The sequence below is a fragment of the Scyliorhinus torazame genome, chromosome 14 (genome assembly GCF_047496885.1).
Source record: "Scyliorhinus torazame isolate Kashiwa2021f chromosome 14, sScyTor2.1, whole genome shotgun sequence".
Lineage (NCBI taxonomy): Eukaryota > Metazoa > Chordata > Chondrichthyes > Carcharhiniformes > Scyliorhinidae > Scyliorhinus > Scyliorhinus torazame.
Window position 1 is genome coordinate 81,937,683 of NC_092720.1, and position 24,370 is coordinate 81,962,052.

The following is a 24,370-nucleotide window of genomic DNA, read 5'->3' on the forward strand; positions in this document are numbered from 1 at the left end:
GTGCGGAATCATAGCTGCAAATTATATGGTGCTATCAATTCATGCACCATTCAGAAATCACAAGTTCAAAATCGGTGACTAATATAAAAAAGCTTTTGCTGCTTTTTACATAGTTATCTTGGTAACTATCAAACAAAACAGATCTAAAATAAAATTCTAAAGGCATATTTCAGTATTTTTCTTTCATTAAACTTTCCAAAGTTGCTTTAGGAATTGTACCCAACTGCTTGCACATGAAAAAAAAACCTGTAAAACAAAAACCTAATCAAATGCAGAAATAAATGCCCTTGCATATTTTCACAATCCTTTGGGACTTGCCCTGCTCTGCTTTCATACACATTCGTCACTTATTGCTACCACTTTATATTACAAAAATGCATTCCCCGGTGGTAGATCATTACATCTGGCTTGCAATCTTAAACTTACCCCAGTGCTGGACCCTTTCTTATATGCACCTACCCACATGTGCTCTTAAACCACAAGTTTAAAGGTTGTGTAATTCAACCTCTTGGTTGCGAAAGCAGAGCTCGAGCTCATTGTCATTGGTATAAAGTACGTGCAGCAAGGTTCTTGCATCACTCCTCACTTACTATTTATTAAGAGGTTTTGGAGACTTATGTTCAGTCCTCTTTGCAGCTCATGCTGAAGGAACTAAAATCAACAGAACAGTGCCCTCATACTACCACATACTGAAAAGAATACAACTTGGAAGAAATGGCTGCATTCACAATAATACTATGGATTCTACTCAACTTGTCCTATACTTTGGCAGAGGAAGAGATACAATATATTCATGGGATGGAAAATCAAATCTCTGTTTTACCAGGTGAGGTATTTTCAGAAGTTAACTTCAGAATTAGATACATTGAACATTTCAATATTGATCACACTGTTATACCATATGTTTTATAATGCTTTCTGTACTTTTCCATCACTATCTTTACTGATGAAACTAGCTGTTTAAAATTATATTACATTGAGCTTCTACAATAATATTTTGTAGATAATGGTTTATGGTTGACTGATTTCAATGTCTACAAAAGTAGGAAAATCTTACTGATTAGCAGTAAAATACCATATGTAACATAGCATGTGCTCTTATTTCGATTAACTCCGACATGTTAGGCAGTTTGCTGCTAATCTCAGGAAAAGACTTACTGGAAAAAAGGCTCATTAACTTCACTGACAAAATGTTAATATACTTAATTCATCCTAACATGCAGCCAAGTGATGTCTGGTGAGTGCTAACATAAATTCACTTGGATAGTGATTCGATTTAAAATTCATGACAAAGTTTCTTTGTAGCTTGATTTATACAAAATCAAAAATAGTACTGAGGGACTGCTGCATTGTTGAAGTTGCTGTCTTTCAGATAAGGGGCGGGATTCTCCGACACCCCGCCGGGTGGGAGAATTGCCGGAAGTCGGCGTGAATCCCGCCCCCGCCGTCCTCCCAATTCTCCCGCCCCCCAAAAACCGGCGTGGCGTGAGTTGCGCCGCCCGCCTCGGAGAATGGTGGGGTCCGGCGCGACTCAATGGACCCCGGGGCTGTCCGGATTCTCCAGCCCGTGATGGGCCGATGTCCCGCCCGTTCTATGCCGGTCCCGCCGGCGTAAATTGGGGTTGGTCCCTTACTGGCGGGACCTGGTGGCGCGGGCGCGCTCCGGAGCTCATGGGGGTTCACGGGGGGATCTGGCCCCGGGAGGTGCCCCCAAGGTGGCCTGGCACGCAGTCGGGGCCCACCGATCCGCGGGCGGGCCTGTGCCGTGGGGGCACTCTATTCCTTCCACACCGGAGGCCGTGGTCATCCACCATTCCCGGTGCAGAAGTGACTCCACGTGCGCATGCGCGGGGATGATGCCAGCATACACTGGCGCTCCCGCGCATGCGCTGACTCGCACTGGCCGGCGGAGGCCCTTCGGCGCCGGTTGGCGTGACGCCAGGCCCCTATCCCGCCGGCAGGCGGGGCGCCAACCACTCCGGGGCGGGCCTAGCCCCTGAAGGTGCAGAGGATTCCGCACCTTTGGGGCAGCCCGACGCCGGAGTGGTTCACGCCACTCCGTCCCGCCGGGACCCCCAGCCCCGCCGAGTATGGGAGAATCCCTCCCAAGATCTTAATCCAAGGCCTTCCCAGCTGGACGTAAACACATCATTATTTTGAAGAGCAGCAAAATTTGTTCCACAACCACACCACTAAATAAAATAGATTATCTGGTCAGCACGGTAACAGTGGGCAGCACGGTAGCATAGTGATTAGTATGATGGCTTCATAGCGCCAGGGTCCCAGGTTTAATTTCCGGCTTGGGGCACTGTCTATGCGGAGTCTGCACGGTCTCCCTGTGTCTGCATGGGTTTCCTCCGGGTGCTCCGGTTTCCTTCTATAAGTCCCGAATGACGTGCTGTTAGGTAATTTGGACATTCTGAATTCTCCCTCTTTGTACCTGAACAAGTGCCGGAATGTGGCGACTAGGAACTTTTCACAGTAACTTCATTGCAGTGTTAATGTAAACCTACTTGTAACAATAAAAATTGTTATTATGTTATTGTTATTTTCACATTGTTGTTGTATGCACAGTGGCTGTTGCATTATCTACAATACAACAGTAACTGCACTGTATTTTGTTGCCTGTGAAATGTTTTAGAATGTCCTGAAGTTGTGAACGATGCTACATAAACGCAAGTTTTTTTCTTTCTAAAATGAATTAAGATACAAGCAGCTTAATTTTATTTAGGGTGGAATTTTCCAGCCCTTTCCTGGCAGCAGGATCTTCCAGTCCCACCGAATGAGACCCATGCAGCGGGCTTCCCGGCGGCACGGCCGGTGAGCAGCGCAAATGACCTGACTTCGGCGGACCAGAAAAATCCCGCCTGCAACCAGTGCGTGCGCCACGGGAAAATCCCGGCCTTAATGCTTAGTTAGCATTTAAGTCAGCTACAAAGCGATTCTGCTATCAATCATCAAATTTTGCCATATCCAATCCAGCTCTATATTTAGTGATTCAAAACCTGTACTTAATTAAATACTCACTTAATCTAAATTTATCCTCCCCAGACAGTTCCTGTAAATGCCAAAAAGAACTCACGAAATGGGATAAGCTATTTGTAATGCTGGAGGATTCTCAAATGAAACAGAACATCCTGCAATACACCACTGATGAAGTGTGTAAGGTAGAATTGCAAAGTATACATTCCGAAATACGCCACTTTGTAGCCAACTTTGCAGAGACCTACATGAGTGCCATTATTAATGCAAATTTGCACATCACAACGCAAATGGACAAGAAACTGGCATACACCCTGGAAGAAATCAGCGAAACCAAAGTAGAGATTGAATCAGAGCAGAAAAATATACTTCAGCAGCTTCTTCTGGTGAGCCAAGATCTGTCCAGCAGGCTCAAAAAACTTGAGATGGCTTGGCAAACAGCAGTGGACATGAAGGTTCAGAGGCTGTCACTTGACATTAAGAAAATAGTTCCTGAAAACTTGGAAACAACTCTGAACTCCTTCGCAACCCAACTTCAACAATCTAAAGCTGAGCTGACAAGATGTCAGAAGTGGTCAGATAAACACATCTTACCATCAGGTATTCTTGCTCACTATTATTTGGTGTTCTGTATTTTCTATTTCCTTTAATCCTAACCATTATTCAATCATAAACATATTTTAATAGCTGAGAAACTGAAGCATGAGTGCAGACGTCTTCCTGGCTTCCAATCTCTGGTATTATGTGAAAAAAATAGGAGGGACCTATCCATCCAGTAACACAAGCTTTTGAAATGTTACTGCATGGCCAAATATTTTTTTTTTTTTTTTAAACGTCCTATATGCAGGTTGGGAATTAGAAAAAATATTTTATATATAGTTGTAGAAGACAAACTTCACTAAATCTATACTGCTAAAAGATTAAAAATGGTTCATTTTGTCAATGTTTTCAGTGCAGGTGAAAATTGAAAATGGAAGTATCAGATATTTTAGACAGGTATATAGAATGAGTTGGTTTTGGAAATGGGAATATTTTCAATGAAATACATAATGTCAGTAAAATTCTGCTTGAATTATTTAAGATTCACATAATTTACATAAAAATCACCATTTATTAAATTATGAAATGTATTTTCTGCAAGGTAATTCTTCAGTTGGTGGCAAACCTGCCTTTTGGCCTGATAATTGTCTGCATTGTTCAATACTCACCTGTACACCATCCATTATCCAACCTGGATAGAAATTTTGGCCAGATCCCAAATGCAGTTTCAAACTCCCAAACACCACAGCAGCTGTTGCCAGATGCTTCTCCTCTTATCTTTGATGCCTCACTGAGACCCACCTTCATATCCACCACCATCGTCATACGGGTTGCAGGGGGCTAATGGATCGGATCACTTCATAGGACAAGCCACGCTATTGCCTGGTAGGTGTTTATGGCCATGGAAAGAGAGTTCATGTTGCTGTCTGCCAGAATTTTTAAATCAGTCCACTACTTCACATTAATTTTCAAGGAAAGTAGGCAACGGTATGAAAAGCAACAAGCCCAAATTGTTGTGTTCTGTGATGTAACCATTGTAATGATACACACAGAACATATAGTTGATTAACTATAAAGATGATTTATTAATAAACATGTGGCAAAGATAACTAGGGAACTACAGTACAGATGATGACTACGAAATGTATTCAATTAATTCTTCTGGAGCTACTCTAAGTGCGACTATCTTCTTGTACGTCTTACTACCAACCGCCGGGTGTGTTGAGTTCCGTGATTGATCTCTATCACCACCAGCTGGTTGGAGGTCACATTAGTAACTATATGCAGAACTGTGCACAGGCATGTCACCACATCCCCCTTCCTCTGGAACTTTTAACATTTGTATTCAAATATAACTGACTTCCAAACATTTTACACATGTTATATATACAGATGCACCTGTGCTTCACACAACATGATGATATGTCTGATGAATGTGTCCTTGGTGCACAGCTTATTGGACATTCACAACAACATCGCCCCATTGGTCTTCTGAACTTTTATTGGCTGCTCGATGTCATTTTAACTTCCGGAAGACTGGTTTTCTGGCAGGTATTTTGTGTATTATCAGTTTGTTTGGCCTTTTGACGCGATGCATCCAGAAGCCCAGTTTTCTTGCTGGTCTCTTTTTACCGCCATGCTTCTTGCTGAGTCGTAGTATGCTTTCAGGCCTGTTGGCCACTTTGCCAATGCCTTCCTCTTCAGTATCGCGGGTGCAACCTACGGTATCCTCCACTTCCCTGCTCTTCTTCCATTTCATGGGAGGGATCTTATGACCGCTCTTCTTTTTCTTTTTTGTTTTGGTGGCAACCATCATGCTGCTGGACTGCGCTATGGGACTATTTGCTTGTGGATCGTCTACAGCGCAGGCTGATCCTGGCTCTTCCTCCAGCGTAGCTGCTTTCGGAGCCTTAGCTGGACCGCTGCAGAGCAGGTTGGTTGATCCATGCTGAGTTGCATGCCCATCGCCTTGTGAAACATCCAGTGTTGGCATGTTTTTGGATCACAAACAATCAAGTCTGCCAATTCAGGAGCAGTCTGCAAAGCCGTGCATTCTGGCGTCTGGGTTGGATCAATTTCCCCAACATTGGGTGCTGCTCCTTCATTTTGTGTTTGAGCCCCAATTGAGGACTCATCCTCACTTATATGATGATAGAGTGGTCGTCTTTTGCTGAAGGGCCGATTAGTGGCTCATCCTCATCTGATAGGGTGATATATGTTTCATCTGTTGTTGTAGCACTGCACGCAGATGTATCCATCTGCTCTTCTTGCAGGTCTCTCGGTGGAGTGGCCTCGAGTATTGGGGAGTCCGCTGCAGGAACCATTTTGTGGGCCTGAAATGATTCACTGGATGCCTCGGGAACCAGTTTCTCCAGAATGGGGATTATTTCTTCCGTTACCAGTCTGTTCACAGTTGAGTTGCTCTCATTTGATTTGTCTGCAACTGCTCTCTCGCTTTCAGCCTCTGCATACGCTATCTTTTTTTATAATAAATTAAGAATATGCAAATCATTTTTTACAATTAAGGTGCAATTTAGTGGCCAATCCACCGATCTGCACATCTGTGTGTTGTGGGGGCGAAACCCACAAAAACACGGGGAGAATGTGCAAACTCCACACGGACAGTGACCCAGAGCCGGGATCGAACCTGGGATCTCGGCGCCATGAGGCAGAGTGCTAACCACTGCGCCGCCGTGCTGCCCATGCACACGCCATCTTAGAGCTTTCACACTTATCGTTCACCTTGCACAGACCGGTCGTCCCTTGTGATCACCTCGTCACTCCCTGCAAATAAAGTAAATAAACTTTTGTCGTCACCAATGCCAAATAGGCTAAATACATTTTCAGGGTCTTCTTCTGGCTCATCATCTGCTTCTTCACCCACCTCATTGTAATCAGCATCAACGTCTGCCGCTTTTCCTGCAAAGTGTGATATTGCTGTTGGAATAATGAGTTTATGGAAACAATAACCAAAGTCAGCCACGGAACCTTCATCCAGTTTCCCATTCTCTGGGAGTTAGGACTAAAAAGATTGAAGAAAGGGTCATTTGGTGCAATTTTCGTAACTGTTTTGCCAGTGTTCTGACCCTTATGCCTCTGCTTCGTTTTAATGGTCTTCATGGTAACGTTTTTTTCCTTCCTTCCTGTCGATTTGGCATCCTGTGCACCCTGTAATTTGTGGCCTAAAACAGAAAAAATCTGACTCATCAGGCTGGGCTTTCATTGTGTATGTCTTGATCACTACTTCGTTTGTGAAATCCTCATTTGGGTCAGACATAAACTCCAGAGTGAAACTCATTGGCTGCCCTGGACCTGAAAATTTCATCCCTAATTCTTGTAAATGCTTTAGGATAGGCTCATCATGCTCCTGTATCATGTCATTGAGCACATCCACAGTTTTGAAGACTTAACCAGAATTTTGGAGTTCCCTATGGCTCCTCCATCTCTTCATCGGTTTACTGTTGCTTGCATCTCATCGGATATGCGCCATTAAACCTTGTTGCCAGTCACAATGACCCTTTGTCGCAGTGCTGTCTGGAATGTACAGCCACTCAACTAGGTTCAGGGCCTCACATGCATCTGCTCCTATGATAGACTTGCGTCTCATGTCCACAATGGAAAATGGTATGATGTGACTTCTGTTGTGTACCCATGCTTCGAGTTCACATTCCCCCAGCGTCTCAATCTCATTCTCACTGTAGTCTGTGAGTTTATCTCGGAGCTTAAGAAGCCGGACAAACTGAGAAGGTTGGGCCTCGCTCCAGTGTCGAGCTTGCATTTTATCAATGTGGCATTCAGCATCACTGGAATTATCCACTTGTCTTTGATGGTATCAGCTTCATCAGGACTACTGTTACAACTGGTCAGTAAAACTTCTAAACTCTTCATATTCAGACTCATCGTGTCCTTAGTCGAGATCAGATAAATGAAAAACAATTCTTCAAGGGACATCTCATCAACTGCTTTGACTGACCCTGTTTGGGACGAGAACAACATTGCTTCACAAAATGATTTGTACAGCCGCACTTGGAATATACTTTCGCAAATGCTGGACATTGCCGTGGCCCATGAGATTGCTGCATCGCTGGCACAAAATGGTGGACCCGGTCGGCTGCCTAAAATGTCCGCCAGCACGGAGACTACGGCCGGGATTCTCCGAAAATGGGGCTATGTCCCCACGCCTGCCGGAAAACGGGCATGAATCACTCCAGACTTTTTTCAAAAGGTCCGGAGTGATTCTCCGGTTTTAAGAGGGATAGCAGGGCCCCGGCGTGAGCCCCGCAGCTCCTGCTGCCGATACGGGACCCTGCACTTCCGGCCATGTGTGGGCGCGGTGGGCGTTTTCGCACCGGCCTCCACGAAACATGGCGGAGCCACGCAGTGGGCCAGCGCGAAAGAAGGTAGGCCCCCCCCCCAGGATCGCGCCCGCTGATCGGTAGCCCCCGATTGCGGTCCTGTCCATTGTGGAGGCCCCCTATGGAGTCTGATCCCCCCTGCCCCTGCACCTCCACCAGGATGGCCAGCACGGCTGCGAGCCTGAGCTCCCAACGGGTGGAACCCGGTTGGAACCACACCGGCGGAACCTGGCGGGAACTCGGCCGGTTGATCGTGGAGAATCGCCGCGGGGGCCTCTTTCAATGGCCCCGACCGGCGCTGCATTGATTGTGCGCCCGTGCAGCTGGCGGCAATTCTCCCGTCGGCGGAGAATCGCATCCGGGCGCCGCGGATCTGAGACCCCATTCTTCGTTCCCGGGCCGAGCGCGATTTCGACACGGAGGCTCGGAGAATCCCGGCCCACATTTTTTATTTAACGGTGTCATAGTGCTGATATCGCTGACGCCAAATTGTTTCAGGCTAAGCGTACTAATCTGCTGTGTAGCTAGCTCACTTGCATGACAACTCTTGATAGGGTTTTCTGATTGAAGCTCTTCTTTTTAGGTTCGCATACGAAATAGATGACGTTCACACATTCATTTTTCTTCGGAGAGCAATGCCAATCAAAATACTTTATTACTGCATCGAAGCTCTTGCTTTCCTCTTCACTCTCAAAGGCATTGTATATTTATATTGCTTGAGGACCCGCTACCATGAGCAGCAACGCAATACGCTTTTCATCAGGCTGTACCTGCAGGCCAAGGGCTGTAACATAAGAGTCTAAACTGTTGCTTGAAAATACAACAATTTCCATCTACATTACCCGAGACTTGAAGCTGGTGGGGTGCCATCAAACCTTCCAGTCGTTTGTTGCATTGAGTAGCAGATGGCCGTAGTTCACCAGGTCACCGGAAGAGTCTTCTCTTTTCGTTCTTCAACCTATTTCGCCTGTCTTCTCCGTAGTTATTTTTAAGTGTTCTGCACTCCTGGTACTATGTTGTGTTCTATGATGTAACTGTTGTAATGGTGTACACAGATCATATAGCTGTTTAACTGCAAAGAGGATTTATTAATAAACACGTGGAAAAGATAACAAAGGAATTACAGTACAGATGAGGGCTACTAAATGAATTCAATGAATTCTCCTGGAACTATTCTTAGTATGACTATCTTCTTGTACATCTTACTACCAACTGCTGAGTGTGTTGAGTCACGTGATGGATCTCTATTGCCACCAGCAAGTTGGAGGTCACATAACCAACTATATGTGGAACTATGCACAGGCTTAGGACACTGGGGCGGACCTGGCCAAAAGAAGGGCTGAATTCAACAGGGCCAAATCAGCACTCTACAAAGGTAATGTGAAATTTGGGATGTTATTCCCGGCCAAACTCTGGGTAACATTCGAGGGGAAGGAGCTGTTTTTTAACACCCCAGCGGCAGCGGAGTTCGTTAGAGCGAACAAACTGGGGGAGGGACAGCCACAACGGCCATCATGAAAATGACGGGGATGGAAAAGAAAGGAAGAATCGGAACAAAGAGCAGCGGGCAGACCGCAAACAGAGACAATAAGATCACGAACTGTACACACGTGTTTGATGTACTGCGCAGGACTCTGCTGACTCGTGCCCGGGCTCGTTCCATCTCTCAATGCAATGGGGGGGGGGAGTGAAGCAAGGTGAACGAGGGTGAGAAAGGTGGGCAGGAGGGCGAGACAAAGGCTAGCAACAGGAAGGTAAAACAGGACCAGAGGAGGGCAAGTGCTGGGAGGGGGGCCACCGTGCTAGCGAGAAGGGCTAACACGGGAGGGCAGGAAGAAAGGAGGGCCGCGGTGCGCTTCTCAGGGGAGAGGGAGCGCCTGGTACAAAGGGGGGGGGACAGAGCAGAAAGGGGGGAAGAATACGGGGGGGGGGGGACAGAGGGACAGGGACTATAGGTGGGGGGAGAGGAGAGGGCGGGGGGAGAGCGCAGAACAGAAGAAAAGCAAAGAGAAGGGTGAGGTAGATAAGCAGCACGAACACAGGCCTCAGCGGGCATGGAGCAGGGCGAGGAACCAAGATGGCGCACAGACACTTGGGAGGGCTGCAGGGTGGAGGGAGACCCTGGAGTGCAGGGGTGCAGCCACGTGGTGTACACACAGCTGGCTGCCATGTTGGGTGCACCTGGACAAAAGGAAACCCCGGAGCCCTGGGGCCTGACCTCATGGCGAGAGCGGCGATTGTGGCCATTTGGGACGGCCCCCTAACATAGGGAAACCCCGGAGTGCAGGGACACATCCACTAAGTAAGTATGGGTGACCCCGCAGGACCAGGGGGTCGAAAACCCCCCACCAGGATTGTTACCTGGAATGCAAGGGGACTCAACAGCCCGGTGAAAAGATCCAGAGTCTTCGCCCACCGAAGAAGCCTAAAAGCAGACATAAACTACCTACAAGATACGCACCTGAGGGAGGACCGACTACTGGTAAGAAAGGCTGGGTTGGACAGCCATACCACTCATGCTACGGGACGAGGGCTAGGGGGGTAGCAATATTAATTAGCATGAGGACGAGGTTTACGGAAACCAAGACAGTTACGGACCCAGGGGGACGGTACGTCATGGTCAGCGGTGTCCTGGAAGGGGCACCGGTCGTACTGGTAAATGTGTGCGCTCCCAACTGGGACGACACAGAATTCATAAAGAAGACCATGGCAGAAATCCCCGACCTTGACACACACCGACTGATCATGGGGGGCGACTTCAACTGTGTACCCACTGACCAACCGATCAAACCCCAGAGCAGGGGTTTGGCATGGTTAGGGAACTAGGAGCATTTATGGAGCAGATGGGGGCGGAGAGAACACCAGGGGCGGTGGAGGTTCCTGCACCCGGGAGAGAAGGAATTTTCGTACTTCTCACAAGTACACAAGGTATACACCCGTATCGACTTCTTTGCAGTGGGGAAATCGGTGCTTCCAGGGATCACGGGAGCGGAGTACTCCGGGATCGTTATCTCCGACCACGCTTCACGCTATATGGATGTGAGGTTGGAGACAGGCCATGCCCAGCGCCCCACATGGAGGCTGGACATGGACCTCCTGGCCGACAAGGCCTTCTGTCAGAAAACATCGCGGGCCATAGGCGATAACGTTAATAACAACCAAAACCGGGATGTCTCACCCTCCACGTTCTGGGAGGCACAGAAGGCCGTGATTAGAGGAGAGATCATAGCCTGCAAGGCAAGCAGAGATAGGGAAGAGAGGGTGGCCAGGCAACAACTGGTGGACTCCATCCTGGAAGTCGACAGAAAATACTCCAAGGCTCCGACTGTAGAGCTGCTGGCGGAGAGAAAAAAGCTGCAAATGGATTTTAACCTGCTATCCATTAGGAAAGCAGTGTACCAACTCCGCCAGACACGGGGGACCTTCTATGAACACGGAGACAAGGCTGGCCGCCTATTGGTTCACCAGCTGAGAAAGCAGGCAGCCACAAGGGAAATAGCGCAGGTAAAGGATAGCAGACGCAGACTGGTAACAGAACCAAAGGAGGTCAATCGGGCATTTGAGACCTTCTACCGGGGACTGTACGTCTCCGAGCCCCCCAACGGGGACGTGGGGCTGAAACTGTTCCTAGACGGACTGGAACTACCAGTTGTGGGGGAAGAAAGACGGGGAGAGCTGGAAGCACCAATAGACCTGGGAGAAATCATGGAGAGCATCAGCTTCATGCAAGCGGATAAGGCACCGGGTCCCGACGGGTTCCCGGTGGACTTCTACAAAAAATGCGCACCAGTCCTGGCCCCATACTTAAGGGACATGTTCGCGGACTCACTGGCAAGGGACACCCTGCACCCCACGCGAGCGCAGGCCACAATTTCACTGATACCCAAAAAAGATAAAGACCTGACGGAATGTGGATCATACAGACCCATTTCACTGCTGAACGTGGATGCGAAAACACGTGCAATGGTCCTGGCCAAAAGGCTGGAGGGCTGTGTACCAGAGGTGGTCGCAGAGGACCAAACCGGCTTTGTCAAGGGTAGGCAGCTCACAGCGAACATCAGGCAGCTGCTGAACGTAATAATGACCCCTTCTGGGGAGAGAACACCAGAGGTGATCGTCTCCCTGGACGCAGAAAAGGCCTTCGACAGAGTCGAATGGAAATACTTCCTCGAGATGCTGGAATGGTTTGGGCTAGGAGCGAGATTCACCGCCTGGGTTTGGCTCCTGTACAACGCTCCCAAAGCGAGCGTCCAAACTAACATCACCAGCTCTAAATACTCCCAGCTGCAGAGAGGAACAGGACAGGGCTGCTCCCTGCCCCACTCTTGTTCGCGCTAGCGATCGAACCCCTGGCGATAGCCCTGCGGGATGCGAAAAGCTTGAAGGGAATCCGGAGAGGAGACAGAGAGCACAGAGTCTCACTCTATGCAGATGACCTGCTCCTCTATGTCTTGAAGCCACAGGAGGGACTGAAGGCAATACTGCAAATCCTGAAAGAGTTTGGAACCTTCTCGGGCTACATACTTAACCTGGGCAAAAGCGAGGCATTCCCAGTGAACCCAAACGGGGGAGGGAGAGGGCTGGAGGGGCTCCCGTTCAAAACAACCCAGAACAGATTCCGCTACCTGGGGATCCAGATAGCCAGAGACTAGACACAGATACACAAGTGGAACCTGACCAGCCTGGTGGAGGAAGTAAGAAAAGACCTTCAAAGGTGGGGCTCACTCCCACTCTCCCTGGCGGGGAGAGTGCAGACAATCAAGATGAACGTACTGCAAAGGTTCCTCTTCCTGTTTAGATCCATTCCGATCTTCATCCCCAAGGCCTTTTTCCAAAACGCAGACAGTCTAATCATGGTGTTTTTGTGTGTGTGTGTGTGGGGGGGGGGGGGGGGGGGGGGAGGGGGGGAGTTAAAGGGGGCTTGGCCTTACCAAATCCACAATACTACCACTGGGCAGCAATGGCAGAAAGAGTGAGGGGATGGGTACCAGAACCCGACACAGATTGGGTACAAATGGAGGAGGCATCCTGTAAAGGAACGACCTTCCGGGCCCTGGCTACAGCAGCACTCCCATGCTCCTCTATAAGATACACAATGAGCCTAGTGGTAGCGGCTATGCTGAGAACGTGGACTCAGCTGAGACAACACTTTGAGATAGCCAAAATGGCCCGATGGCCCCATATGCGGCAATCACAGATTCCCCCAGTCATACTGGATACCACCTTCAAAAGATGGAGGCGGGACGGGGGCACATTGACGGTCGGGGACTTCTACGTAGGGCACTAGATGAACTGACGAGGAACTGGAGGTGAGCAAAAGGAAAGGAAATGAGACACCTCCAAATAAAACACTTCCTCCGCAAAGAGACGGTAGGGTACCCCGGGGCCCAGAAAGCGCACTACTAGAGGACCTGATAGCCACTTCTCACTGCTTGTGCCTATGTGGGAAAATATACGGACAGCTACTGGACAGAGCCCGGACTCCACTGGACGAGACCAGACAAAAATGGGAGGACGAACTGGGGACAGAGGTCGGATGAGGACTCTGGAGCGAAGCACTGAGCAGCGTGAACTCCACCTCCTCCTGCGCAAGGCTAAGCCTAATGCAGCTCAAAGTGGTGCACAGAGCGCACCTGACCAGAACCCGAATGAGCAGGTTCTTCCCGGAGGTGGAGGGCAAATGTGAACGGTGCCAGAGGGGCCCGGCCAACCACACCCACATGTTTTGGGCTTGCCCCAAGCTTGCTGGTTCTGGACAGCCTTCTCCGAGGCAATGTCCAGGGTTGTGGGGGTGAGGGTGAAGCCATGCCCAATAGTGGCAATCTTCGGGGTATCAGAGCAGCCAGAGTTACACATGGGGAAGGGGGCCAACGCCCTCGCTTTCGCTTCCCTAATCGCACGCTGGAGAATCCTGCTCGGCTGGCAATCGGCAGCACCACCAAAAGCTGCAGACTGGCTCGCTGACCTCTCGGAATTTCTCCACCTGGAGAAGATTAAGTACCACCCGAGGGGTCGTTTGACGGCCTGTTCCAGGCCAGCAACGAGGAGTAACCTAATAATAATTTTTAAAAAGAACACCTAGATAGATGAGGTCCAAAAGACTGCGCAACCCGGAGGGGGGAGAGGGGGGGGGGAGAAAGAGGTGGAAGGAAGGTGGGGAAACCATGAGAGAGAGATGAGGGGTGGGGGCTACTCCCCCCTTCTTTCTTTGTTATTACCTCTCCACTCTGTCCAGACGATAAAAGAAAAGCACAGCCGAAGCCAAGGGGGCGGGGGGAGGGGGGGGGGGGGGGGAGAACCATAGACCGATTCAGAGGGCAATGAAATGCACATAGGGTCAGGTAAACAAAGGACAAACTAAACCTCTCTGTATAATAAAGGAAATTAGCACGGGCGAGAAAAATGTGATGTATATATATATATATATATATACAACTGCTTATAAATATGGGAAATGGCAATAAAAAGATTTATTTTTTAAAAAAAATAATTCCTTGTTTAAAATTACCTAATTAACTAAAAATTACAGCAAGTGCCCATGATTGACCCAGCAGCATAAGAGGATGGCAGCAAATGGGATCAAAGGCTTGTCATGACTCAGACAATTAAGCATTTTTTCATGTTGCGGATTGGGAGAAGCAGGCATGTTCCTCCAGGACCCACAAGAAAATCATGGCCTCCCCTACTGCTCCCAGCTTCCTTCACCCTCCTATGACCATGATGACCTATGGACTCACTTCCCAAGCATGGGAGCTATCCCAGATTTGCTGCTCCGTCGGGCCAGGGATTCGGTTCCTATATTCACTCAGGCCTTGAATGAGTCCATTTGGCGGACCAAATAGTTTGTTCTTATTAGCGCACACCTCAGGCAAGAAAGCAAAATAATGATCCATAGCCTCCATTTCATTGATCGCTAAGATTTTATCGACAGCCTTACAGTTTGTCGTCCTCCTCCCGAGATAAGATCATAAGAAGTGGGAGCAGGAGTCTGCCATTCATCCCAATGAGCCTGCTCCACAATTCTATAAGATCATGGCTTATCTGAATGTGGCCTTAACCTCACTTTCCTGCTTGCCTCCAATAAGACTGAACTCACTTGTCGATCAAACATTTGTCTCACTCCGCCCTGAATATGTTCCATGACTCCTCACTGTGAAAGAGAATTCCAAACTCTCACAGAGAAGAAATTCTTCCTCATCTCGGTTTTAAGGGCCCCTTATTTTTAAAATCTGTCCCCTAGTTCTAGATTTCCCCATGAGAGGAAACATTCTCCCACCATTCAAGCCCCCTCAAATCTTAAATGATTCAATAGGATTACTCTTTATTCTGGTAAATTCCAATGAGTATCGGCCCTAGCTGCTCAACCTCTCCTCATACCACAACCCCTTTATCCCAGGAACCAACCTTGTGAACCTTCTCTGAATTGCTTCCAATGCTATTATATCCCTCCAAAAATAAGGAGACTTAAACTGTGCACACTACTCCAGGTGTGGTCTCACCAATGCCCTGGAGAGCTGTAGCAAGAATTTTCTTCTTCTATACTCCATCCTCATTGCAATAAAGGCCAACATTCCATTTACCTTCCTAATTACTTGCTGTGCCTGCTTGCTAGCTGTCATTGTTCATGTACAGGATACCCAGATCCATCTGTACTGCAGCATTCTGCTGTCTCCCTCCTGTTAAAAAATGAATGCCCTCACCTGGTGAAGGAGCAGTGCTCCGAAAGCTAGAAATAAACCTGTTGGACTTTAACCTGGTGTTGTAAGACTTTTTACTGTGCCCACCCCAGTCCAATGCCAGCATCTCCACATTATTTAAATAATATTATGTTTCTTTATTCTTCCTGCCAAATTGCACAACTTCACATTGTCCCACATTATACCCCATCTGTGATTTCTTTTCCCACTCATTTAACCTATCCATGTCCCTTTCTAGACTCTATTGTATCCTCCTTACAACATGCTTTCCTACATGTCTTTGTTTCATCCGCAAACGTATCCACAATATAGTTAGCTTTGACAAAGAGTCATTGGACTTGAAACGTTAGCTCGTTTCTCTCGCTGCAGATGCTGCCAGACCTACTGAGATTTTCCAGCATTTTCTCTTTAGTTTCAGATTCCTGCATCCACAGTAATTTGCTTTTATAGTCAAGCCATTAGATCATAAATAGTTGAGACCCAACACTGAAACCTGTGGCACCCAACTAATTACAGTTTACCAAGTGGAAAACGATGTCTCCTGTTGGATAAAAAAAATCCTCTATCCATGCTAATATATCATCCCCAACATCATGAGCACTTTTCTTGTACACCTTTTATATTACGACTCATCGAAAGCACTATGGAAATCCAAATACACCGGGTAGAATTCTATGGTCCATCTCAGTGGGTAGCCATCACACCTGGGGCGGGATTCTCGCCTACCCGGCGGGATGGAGTGGCGTGAACCAGTCCGATGTCGGGCCGCCCCAAAGGTGCGGAGATCCGCACCATTAGGGGCCAAGCCCTCACCTGGAGGGGCTAGCCCCACGCCGGAGTGGTTGGCGCGTGCCAGCCGGCAGGAAAGGCCTTTGGTGCCACACCAGTTGGGGCCGAAAGGACTTCGCCCGGCGGTGGAAGTCCGCACATGCGCGGGAGCGTCAGCGGCTGCTGACGTCATTCCCGCGCATGCGCAGGGGGGCTGACTCCTACTCGCCAGCCATGGTGAAGACGGTGGCCGAGGCGGAGGGAAGAGTGCCCCCACGGCACAGGCCCGCCCGCGGATCAGTGAGCCCCGGTCGTGGGCCAGGCCACCGTGGGGGCACCCCACGGGGCTTGATCGTTCTGCGCCCCCCTCCCAGGACCCCGGAGCCCGCCCTCGCCGCCTATTCCCGCCGGTAAGAGAGGTGGTTTGATCCTCGCCGGCGGGACAGGCATTCCAGCAGCAGGACTTCATCCCATTGCGGGCCAGAGAATCGCCGGGGGTGGGGGGGGCTCGCAACCGGCGTGGCGCGATTCCCACCCTCGCCGAATATCCGGTGGCGGAGAATTCGGCAACCGGCGGGGGCGGGATTCACGCCAGCCCCCGCCGATTCTCCGACCCGGCGGGGGTCGGAGAATCCCACCCCTGGTCTCTGTTTGTAGACACCATTACTAATCTGTGCCCGAGTGAGGCCTCGCCAGTGCAGCTGATGACTACCGAGAGCTGGGAGAATACGGTCTTAAAAGGGCTGTGCATATTTAACTGAGCTATATGATTACCTGGATCATGCCCAGTCAGAGTGTGATCAAGACCATGCCGAGAATTGCGAGTGGGGTGCATCACAATAGGCTCGTTGCCCAGCCAAAATCAATTTTGGGCCTTTCCCGTTATGCACGCGCCGCAACGAGATTTGCGCCGGATGCAACGGGGTGGGAAAATTTTGCTCTATGCTTCTAACAAATCTTCTAAAAGTCACTACATTTTCAGCATTCACAACAAAATCAGGCCAAGTGTCAAAAATTCTAAATAGCTTTTTTACAAATATCAGGACATGAACCAAATTTCTGTAGTATATACTGATGACCTCGCAAAATACTGTATTTGCGAGCAGATAACTTTTCAGGCTTAGAGGTATGAGGCCATGTATCAATTTATAAACTTCAACTAAATCAAAAATCAATCTTCTCCAAGGATTGTAATCCAAGAATTCTTAAACCCGCCTCATTTTCCTAGTCGCACTTCTTTGCACTTTCTCTATAAGCTGTATGTATCTCTCTGAAAGTGTGGATTCATACTCCAGATGTGGGGGTACCAGCTGCTTATAGAGCTGAAAATAAACACCAACATCCCAACTTAAAATGGATGCATTCGGCACTCATAAAATATTTTCTGCCCACTGTACTGCCTGAGTCACATGATTCTTAAACTTCAAATTACTTGTAACATCCACACCCAAATCTTTTTCAATGGTTGAATGTGCTAAAACCTGGCCATTGACGTGGTACTGTGAATTAGGATTATTGTGGCCAAAATGGCAAGCTAAGCACTTTGCCACATGGAAGGTAAATTGCCACTCCTTGGACCATAGTAGAGACTTCAGTCTGGAGATGTGCATTCGGGAGCCCTGGATTATTTTTCTTAACTTCCAAATAAATTTTAATGTCATCCATATTAAGGAGTCATAGCAGGTTATTTAGAAAAATCATAACACAATCAGGCAGGATCAACAAGATTTTGTGCGGATGTTGGAATCTGAAACAAAAACAGAAAATACTGGACAATCGCAGCAAGTTTGACAGCATCTGTGGAGAGAGAAGGGAGCTGCCTGGGTGGTCAGGAACAGGACTGGGCAGTGCCAACCTGGCACAACCAATCTGGTACTGCACAGGTGCCAGGAGTGGTGCCCAGCTGCCAGGTTGGCACTGCCAGTGTGCTAATGTGCACGGCTTGAGGGAGGCCATGCTCATGAAAGGGGGCGGTATGAAGGGTGGGGGTGGGGGGAAGGGAGAACCTAAAGGTGGGGGCCCTCAATGACTCCATAGTGGGGTATGCTTACTTGGGGGGTTAAGGCGATGCCCCGATGCCCATGAAGATGGATGGATGTGGGACCAGGTCACTCTCATGCCTGGGTGGTGCAGAAGAGGGGGGTCACATGGACTTTCAGTGATGCCGGGGGGGGGGGCGGAGAAAGAGAAGAGGTTGCCCCGCGGGGTCGAGGGTGCTGTCCATGTCTGCGGGGGTTCGCGATGTCCTCGAATGTGGGAGATCCTCAACCTCACTTGGAGATCTGGGCACCCTTTAAAAATGGCACTCTGATCTCAGAGGAGCCAGTCTTGTCAGCGTCTTTTGTTCCCCACTGCAGAAAAATTTTTTAAGTGTGCAATTTATCGGTGAGAAACTCCCCAAGCTCCAAGAAAAAAAATTAAAGGCAGGATTTACCCACCAAACTGCCACTTGTTTTTCGGCAACGGTGGCAACCTACCAGCGGAACCCAACGGTCCCGCCATTGTCAACGCAATTTCCCGTTGACTGCACCCCTCATCACCGGGAAACCTATGTGCCGGCATGCAACTGGAATATTTTGCCAACGTGAACAGCTGGTAAATTCCACCCTAGGTGTGAGTGAATACCAGGCTAGATTGCACAAAAACACCTGGCGGAAATCAACCCACGAAACCTGCCCAAAATGACAGTCATTTTTTGGGAGAATCGCGCCCATAGTGTGATTTTTATGTATGTATTGTCTGATATTGTTGTTGATATTCTTGTTTTTATTATTGTGCCTATGTGCTTCACATCTTCTTATGAAGATAATTTTTTTAAAAATAATAATAGATTCTAGCATTTTTCAATGACAGAAATTGGACTAACTGGCCTATAGATTCCTGCTTTCTCTCACTCATTTCTTGAATAGTGTAATTACGGTTTCTAATCCACTGAAACCTTTCCAGGATCGAAGGAATTTTGGAAGGTTCCAACCAATGTTTGCAGCCACTTCCTTTAAGATTCTAGGATGCAGGACATCTGGTCCAGGGAACCTGTCAGCCTTTAGACTCAATAGTTTCCAAGTACATTTTCTCTGGTAATTATTTTAAAATACCTCCCTGCCCATTGCCCCTTGATTTCCTAATATTCTTGGAATGTTTTCTGCGTCTTAGCTTGTGAAGACAGATACAAAATACTTATTGAAAATTTGTCATTTCTTTGATTCCTGCTATGAATTTCCCAGTCTCACCATCTAAGGGACCATCACTTATTTCCCTTTTATAGAAGCCTCATTTCGAAGCTTTTACTGTCTGATTTTATATTTCTTGCGAGTTTTCTTTCATACTTCTATTTCTCCCTCCTCGTTTTATTAGTCACCTTTTGATGGTTTCTAAATTTTTCCCAATTTTCTGACCTACCATTAATTTTTCCAACATTTCTTTTCAATTTGCTACCATCTTTACCTTCCTTAGTCAGTCACAAATAGTGCATCCTTCTCATGGAGTCTTTATATGTCAGTGAAATATATCATAGTTGAGTATTATGAACTGACTCCAAAATGCTTGCCACTGCTTCTCTACCGTCTTACCTTTTAACCGATTTTCCAATCCACTTTAGACATCTGTCCTCATACCTTTCAATTAAGTTTAAGACACTAGTTTCAGACCCAAATTTCTCACCATTTAACAGAGTGTGTAATTCCATCATATTATTGTTACTCTTACTTGGTGGGTACATTACTAGAAGATCATTAAGTAATGCTGTCTCATTACCAGATCTAAAATAGCCTGTTCCCTGGTAGCCTGAATATTATGAACTCATTCCCCACACTCCCTTTGCCAATTTGATTTAGAAAATCAAATGAAGATTACAATCTCCCACATCTATTGCTGTAACTCACAAGTCCCAATTATTTCTTAATTTATACTTTGTCCTATAGAGCAGCTACATCAACCCTATAAACCACCCGAAGTGACTTATTTCCGTTGCTATTTCTTGGGCGGGATTCTCCCATTCGGCGGCAGTGTCCACGCCGCCGGAAACACCGTCGCGTTTCAAGACGGCGTGAATGGGCCATTGGGAGTACCGATTCTGGCCCTTACAGGGGGCCACAATGGCGCTGGAGCGGTTCACACCTCTCCAGTCTCCCATCGCGGCACGAACTGTGCACCGTGGGATCCGCGCATGCGCAATGGCCATCCCGCGCATATGCAGTGGCCTCCCTCAACGCACCTGCCCTGACGCAACATGGCGCGGGAGTTCAGGGGCCGGCACGGAAAAAAATAGGCCCGGGGAGTGAGAGGCCAGCCCGCCGATCGGTGGGCCCTGATCGCGGGCCAGGCCCCATCGGAGGCTCCCCCCGGGGTCGGAGCCTTTTTAGAGCGGCCGCTTGGCCCATCCCGGGCCGAGAATCAGTAGCCGGGCTGCGTACAGCGGCCCGCGACCAGTGTCGCACCAAACACGCCATCGCCAATGGCGCCGATTCTCCGCACCGCGGATAATAGCGTGCCGGCGTCGGGGTGGCTTAACCCGGTTGCGGGGATTCTCTGGGCCCGGCCCAGGGCTGGGAGAATTCCGCCCCTTATCTCGACCAAACTGATTCTACATTTTGATCTTCCAAACCAAGATAATTTCTCATTGCTGTTCTTATCTCATCTTTTATTAATGGTGCCATCCCAATTCCTTTTCTTTTCTTCCTGGCCTTCTGAAATATCAAACATCCTGAAATACTCCAGTCCCAGCCATGGTCGTTTTGCAACCAGGGGCAGGATTCTTCGACATCCCGCCGGGTCGGAAAAGCGCCGAGGGGCAGCGTGAAACCTGCCCCCGCCGGCGTCCGAATTCTCCGGCACCGGAAATTCGGCGGGGGCAGGAATTGCGCCGCGCCGGTCAGCTGGCACCCCCCCCCCCCGCCCCGCCGGGTAGGGGAGAATCCCGGCCCATGTCTCTGTAATAGCTATCATAGCGTATTCATTTCTTTCAATTTGTGTTATCAATTCACCCACCTGGTTATGAATGCCATGAGGATTCACACAAAGAGCCTATAATTCTCTCTTTTTACCATTTTCCCTACTCTGACCTTATTTACTGGTGCACGCTTATGATTGTATACTATGACCCCTCCTGCCACAATCTGGTCATCGCTACCCTGCACTATTGTCTTGACTTTCTCTTTAACATTCTAAATCTCCCTATGTGAACCCCACACAATTCAGCTTACGGACGTCTCAACAACCCTACTTACACAACTGCCAGTCCCAGCATGGTTCAGGTGAAAAACATCCCAATGCTGGAGCTCCCCCTTTTCCCAGTACTGGCAATAACCCTTGAATGGAAACGGTTTTCTCCTACACAAATCTTAGAACCATGCAATTAACTCTCTAATCTTACTTACCTATACCAATTTGTTCACGGCTCAGCTAGTGATCTAGAGATTATTACCTCAGTGGTTCTGCTTTTTTAATTTAACCCCTGGCTCCTTACACTTTCTCAGCAGAAACTCACTCTTAGTTCGACACAGATCATTGGTACCTGCCTCATTCATAGTCACGCCTTACTATCCCTGATCATGGACTCATTCTGAAGTAATTAGTGTAAGGGTTGTGGCTGGCTGCACAGATAACTTTCCCCCTCCCTGATGCACCACAGTGTCCAAAGCCTAGAGTCCAGCTGATCAACCTGATGCCCAAGTTCGTGAGCTGTAGATGTGGTTGTCCTGGATCACCCAGGTGCCAATCAGCAACCACAGGCTACAGCTGCACTACATCACCTGACCTGTCATCATTATTGTGTTTCATTTAATTAGATCTCAAGTTTATCAGAAATATCATCCAAATTTTGCCCGCAGTTATACCAAGCAGTTTTTTAGTTAAGGTATAAATTTAATGCAATACTTGCAAGTATCGGTTTAGACTACTGCCCGCATTTTAGAGGGATAAAATCTTTCAAATTTACCAATCACCTACCTGCTCAAGTAATTAAAGCCTTGAACATGGGGCGGGAATAAAAACATCTTCTTGCCCCTCTGCACCAAATCCCCACCTGCACCAAATTTCGAAGTTAACACTCATACGTCAATATATCCTTATTCTCATTCGCAGAAGAAACAAATATAGTTTCAACTTATTTTTTATTAAATCAGTCTTTAAAGTTTCAACCTTTTGATCTTTTAAATGTAATTTCTGAACATTTGACATAAACCTTGTATTTGGTCTCTCCTAAAAAGAAAATGCAGTCAATTTCGGTTCAAAAAAAGGCTATGTAGAACAGTGCATAATGTCATTGAAAGTATGTACTATTTTCTTCTCTTGTCTCTTAGGTTGTGACATGGCACTGGTCTTTCCTATGCGCTCAAAGAAGATTTATGCAAGTGTTCACCCTGATGACATGACTCTTAGCTCATTTACAGCTTGCATATGGGTAAAAGCCACAGACCTGCTGGAAAAAACTATTGTGTTCTCCTATGGAACAAAACGAAATCCTTATCAAATTCAGCTGTACTTCAATCAGTCTTCTGCTGTGCTCTCTGTGCATAGTGACAGAAGCAAAATGGTTGCTGAAGGCATTGTCGCCCTTGGTCAGTGGACATACCTCTGTGCAACATGGAGTGCTGAGGATGGAAATGCGACCCTTTGGGTGAACGGGAAACTTGCTGCTGCTTCTTCAGGAATGGCTGTTGGCTACAATATCCCAAATGGAGGACTACTTCAACTAGGTCAAGAAAGCAATGGTTGCTGCACTGGAGGTGGCTTTGATAAAAACCTCGCCTTTTCAGGAAAGTTGACTGGGTTCAATATATGGGACAGAGTCATTTCCAAACATGAAATGCAATACTTGACTAGTGGGGAGGATTCCTGCAGCATTAGAGGGAATGTTGTTGCCTGGAGTGTCACAGAGATTCTGCCACATGGAGGAGCTGAATTTATTTACAATTAATTGTATTTGATGTTTTTTTTCCCCAAAGTAATGTGCTCATAGAATGGATCTCAAATTTTTAATTAATTCTAATTCTATGATGCCCAATTATAAGGAAAAAAATCTATTTATATTACAAAATCCTCCAGATCCAACTTCAGAGTGAACTTTGTAGTATAAATTAATACAATATCCTGCTTGTACTGAAATTCTCATCTCTCATAAGAGGTTTAAACTGGTATTAAGATATGCATGCCAGACTGTTTCTATATTAATTCTCTTTGGTTTGTGAGTTTTGTTTGCCAGCAACAACAGGAGTGATGTTATCATATTGTCATCCCTCAAGCCTGGGCACCTGGATTTTAAGATCCAATATCTGCTATGTTAAAGAACATTCTTGTTTTCCTCCTTGACTCCTCAGGTGGTCTGGCAAGATTCACTTGAGGAACCAGGACAAATACAGCTTTAGTACAAATTCAGGTGCAAATTACGTTTCAAACAGTTAGTGTTCTCAAATAATACTATTTTTACTTTACACTTTTGATTGAACTGTAATGCAAATAAGTGCATGGTTACATTCATTTAATGACACATAATTGATTAGCAAGAAGCATTAAAGGAAGGAACTTAACCTCTCCGTTCGACAAAGAAACATTTTCATTGCTCAACACATGCTTAAGATGTGAAAAATGGTAACTTTGAAATCTAAGTTACATTGCTTTACAATACATACAAAGTCTTTATTATGCAGTAAAAGTCCTTTCATATCAGCCATCTAATTATACTATCATAAAGAGTCTAGTTTTATAATAAACTGCTGTTAAACAATACATCAAAATCTGTGTGTGTATGTATTTTGGCAAAAGAGACATTGATCACAATGGCTAGTGGACAATTTAATCGGACGACTTATGTGGGAAACTTAATAACACAGCAGAGAAAGAGGCCATTCAGCCTACTGTGACTTTGCTAGCTCTTTTAATGAGCTGTCCAATTGGTGCTACTCTCCTCTTTCCCCATAACCCAACAATCTTTTCCTTTTCAGGAATTTATCCAATTATTTTTTGAAGTTATTACTGAATCGACTTCCATCATTCTTTCAGTAAATGCATTCCATCGCAGCCTCCGCTGGA

At 47.2% G+C, this 24,370-nt stretch overlaps 2 protein-coding genes across 8 annotated transcripts in view; one reads left to right on the forward strand and one right to left on the reverse strand.

Annotated features, from left to right (window-relative positions):
* veph1 (ventricular zone expressed PH domain-containing 1) overlaps positions 1–24,370 on the reverse strand; it is a 403,802-nt gene that overhangs the window by 287,750 nt on the left and 91,682 nt on the right. The gene's annotated exons all lie outside the window — the stretch shown is intronic.
* LOC140389848 (pentraxin-related protein PTX3-like) lies at positions 477–24,075 on the forward strand. Its single transcript, XM_072474418.1, has 3 exons — positions 477–826; positions 3,052–3,582; positions 22,642–24,075. The coding sequence occupies exons 1-3, from the start codon at positions 715–717 to the stop codon at positions 23,256–23,258; spliced, it is 1,260 nt and encodes a 419-aa protein (XP_072330519.1). The 5' UTR covers positions 477–714; the 3' UTR covers positions 23,259–24,075.

Bases quoted from the DNA above. Each gene is read 5' to 3' on its own strand.
- LOC140389848 (XM_072474418.1), top strand. From the start codon at position 715: ATGGCTGCATTCACAATAATACTATGGATTCTACTCAACTTGTCCTAT. The intron at 827-3,051 runs GTGAGGTATTTT...TATCCTCCCCAG, and splicing joins TCAAATCTCTGTTTTACCAG to ACAGTTCCTGTAAATGCCAA. The intron at 3,583-22,641 runs GTATTCTTGCTC...CTTGTCTCTTAG, and splicing joins TAAACACATCTTACCATCAG to GTTGTGACATGGCACTGGTC.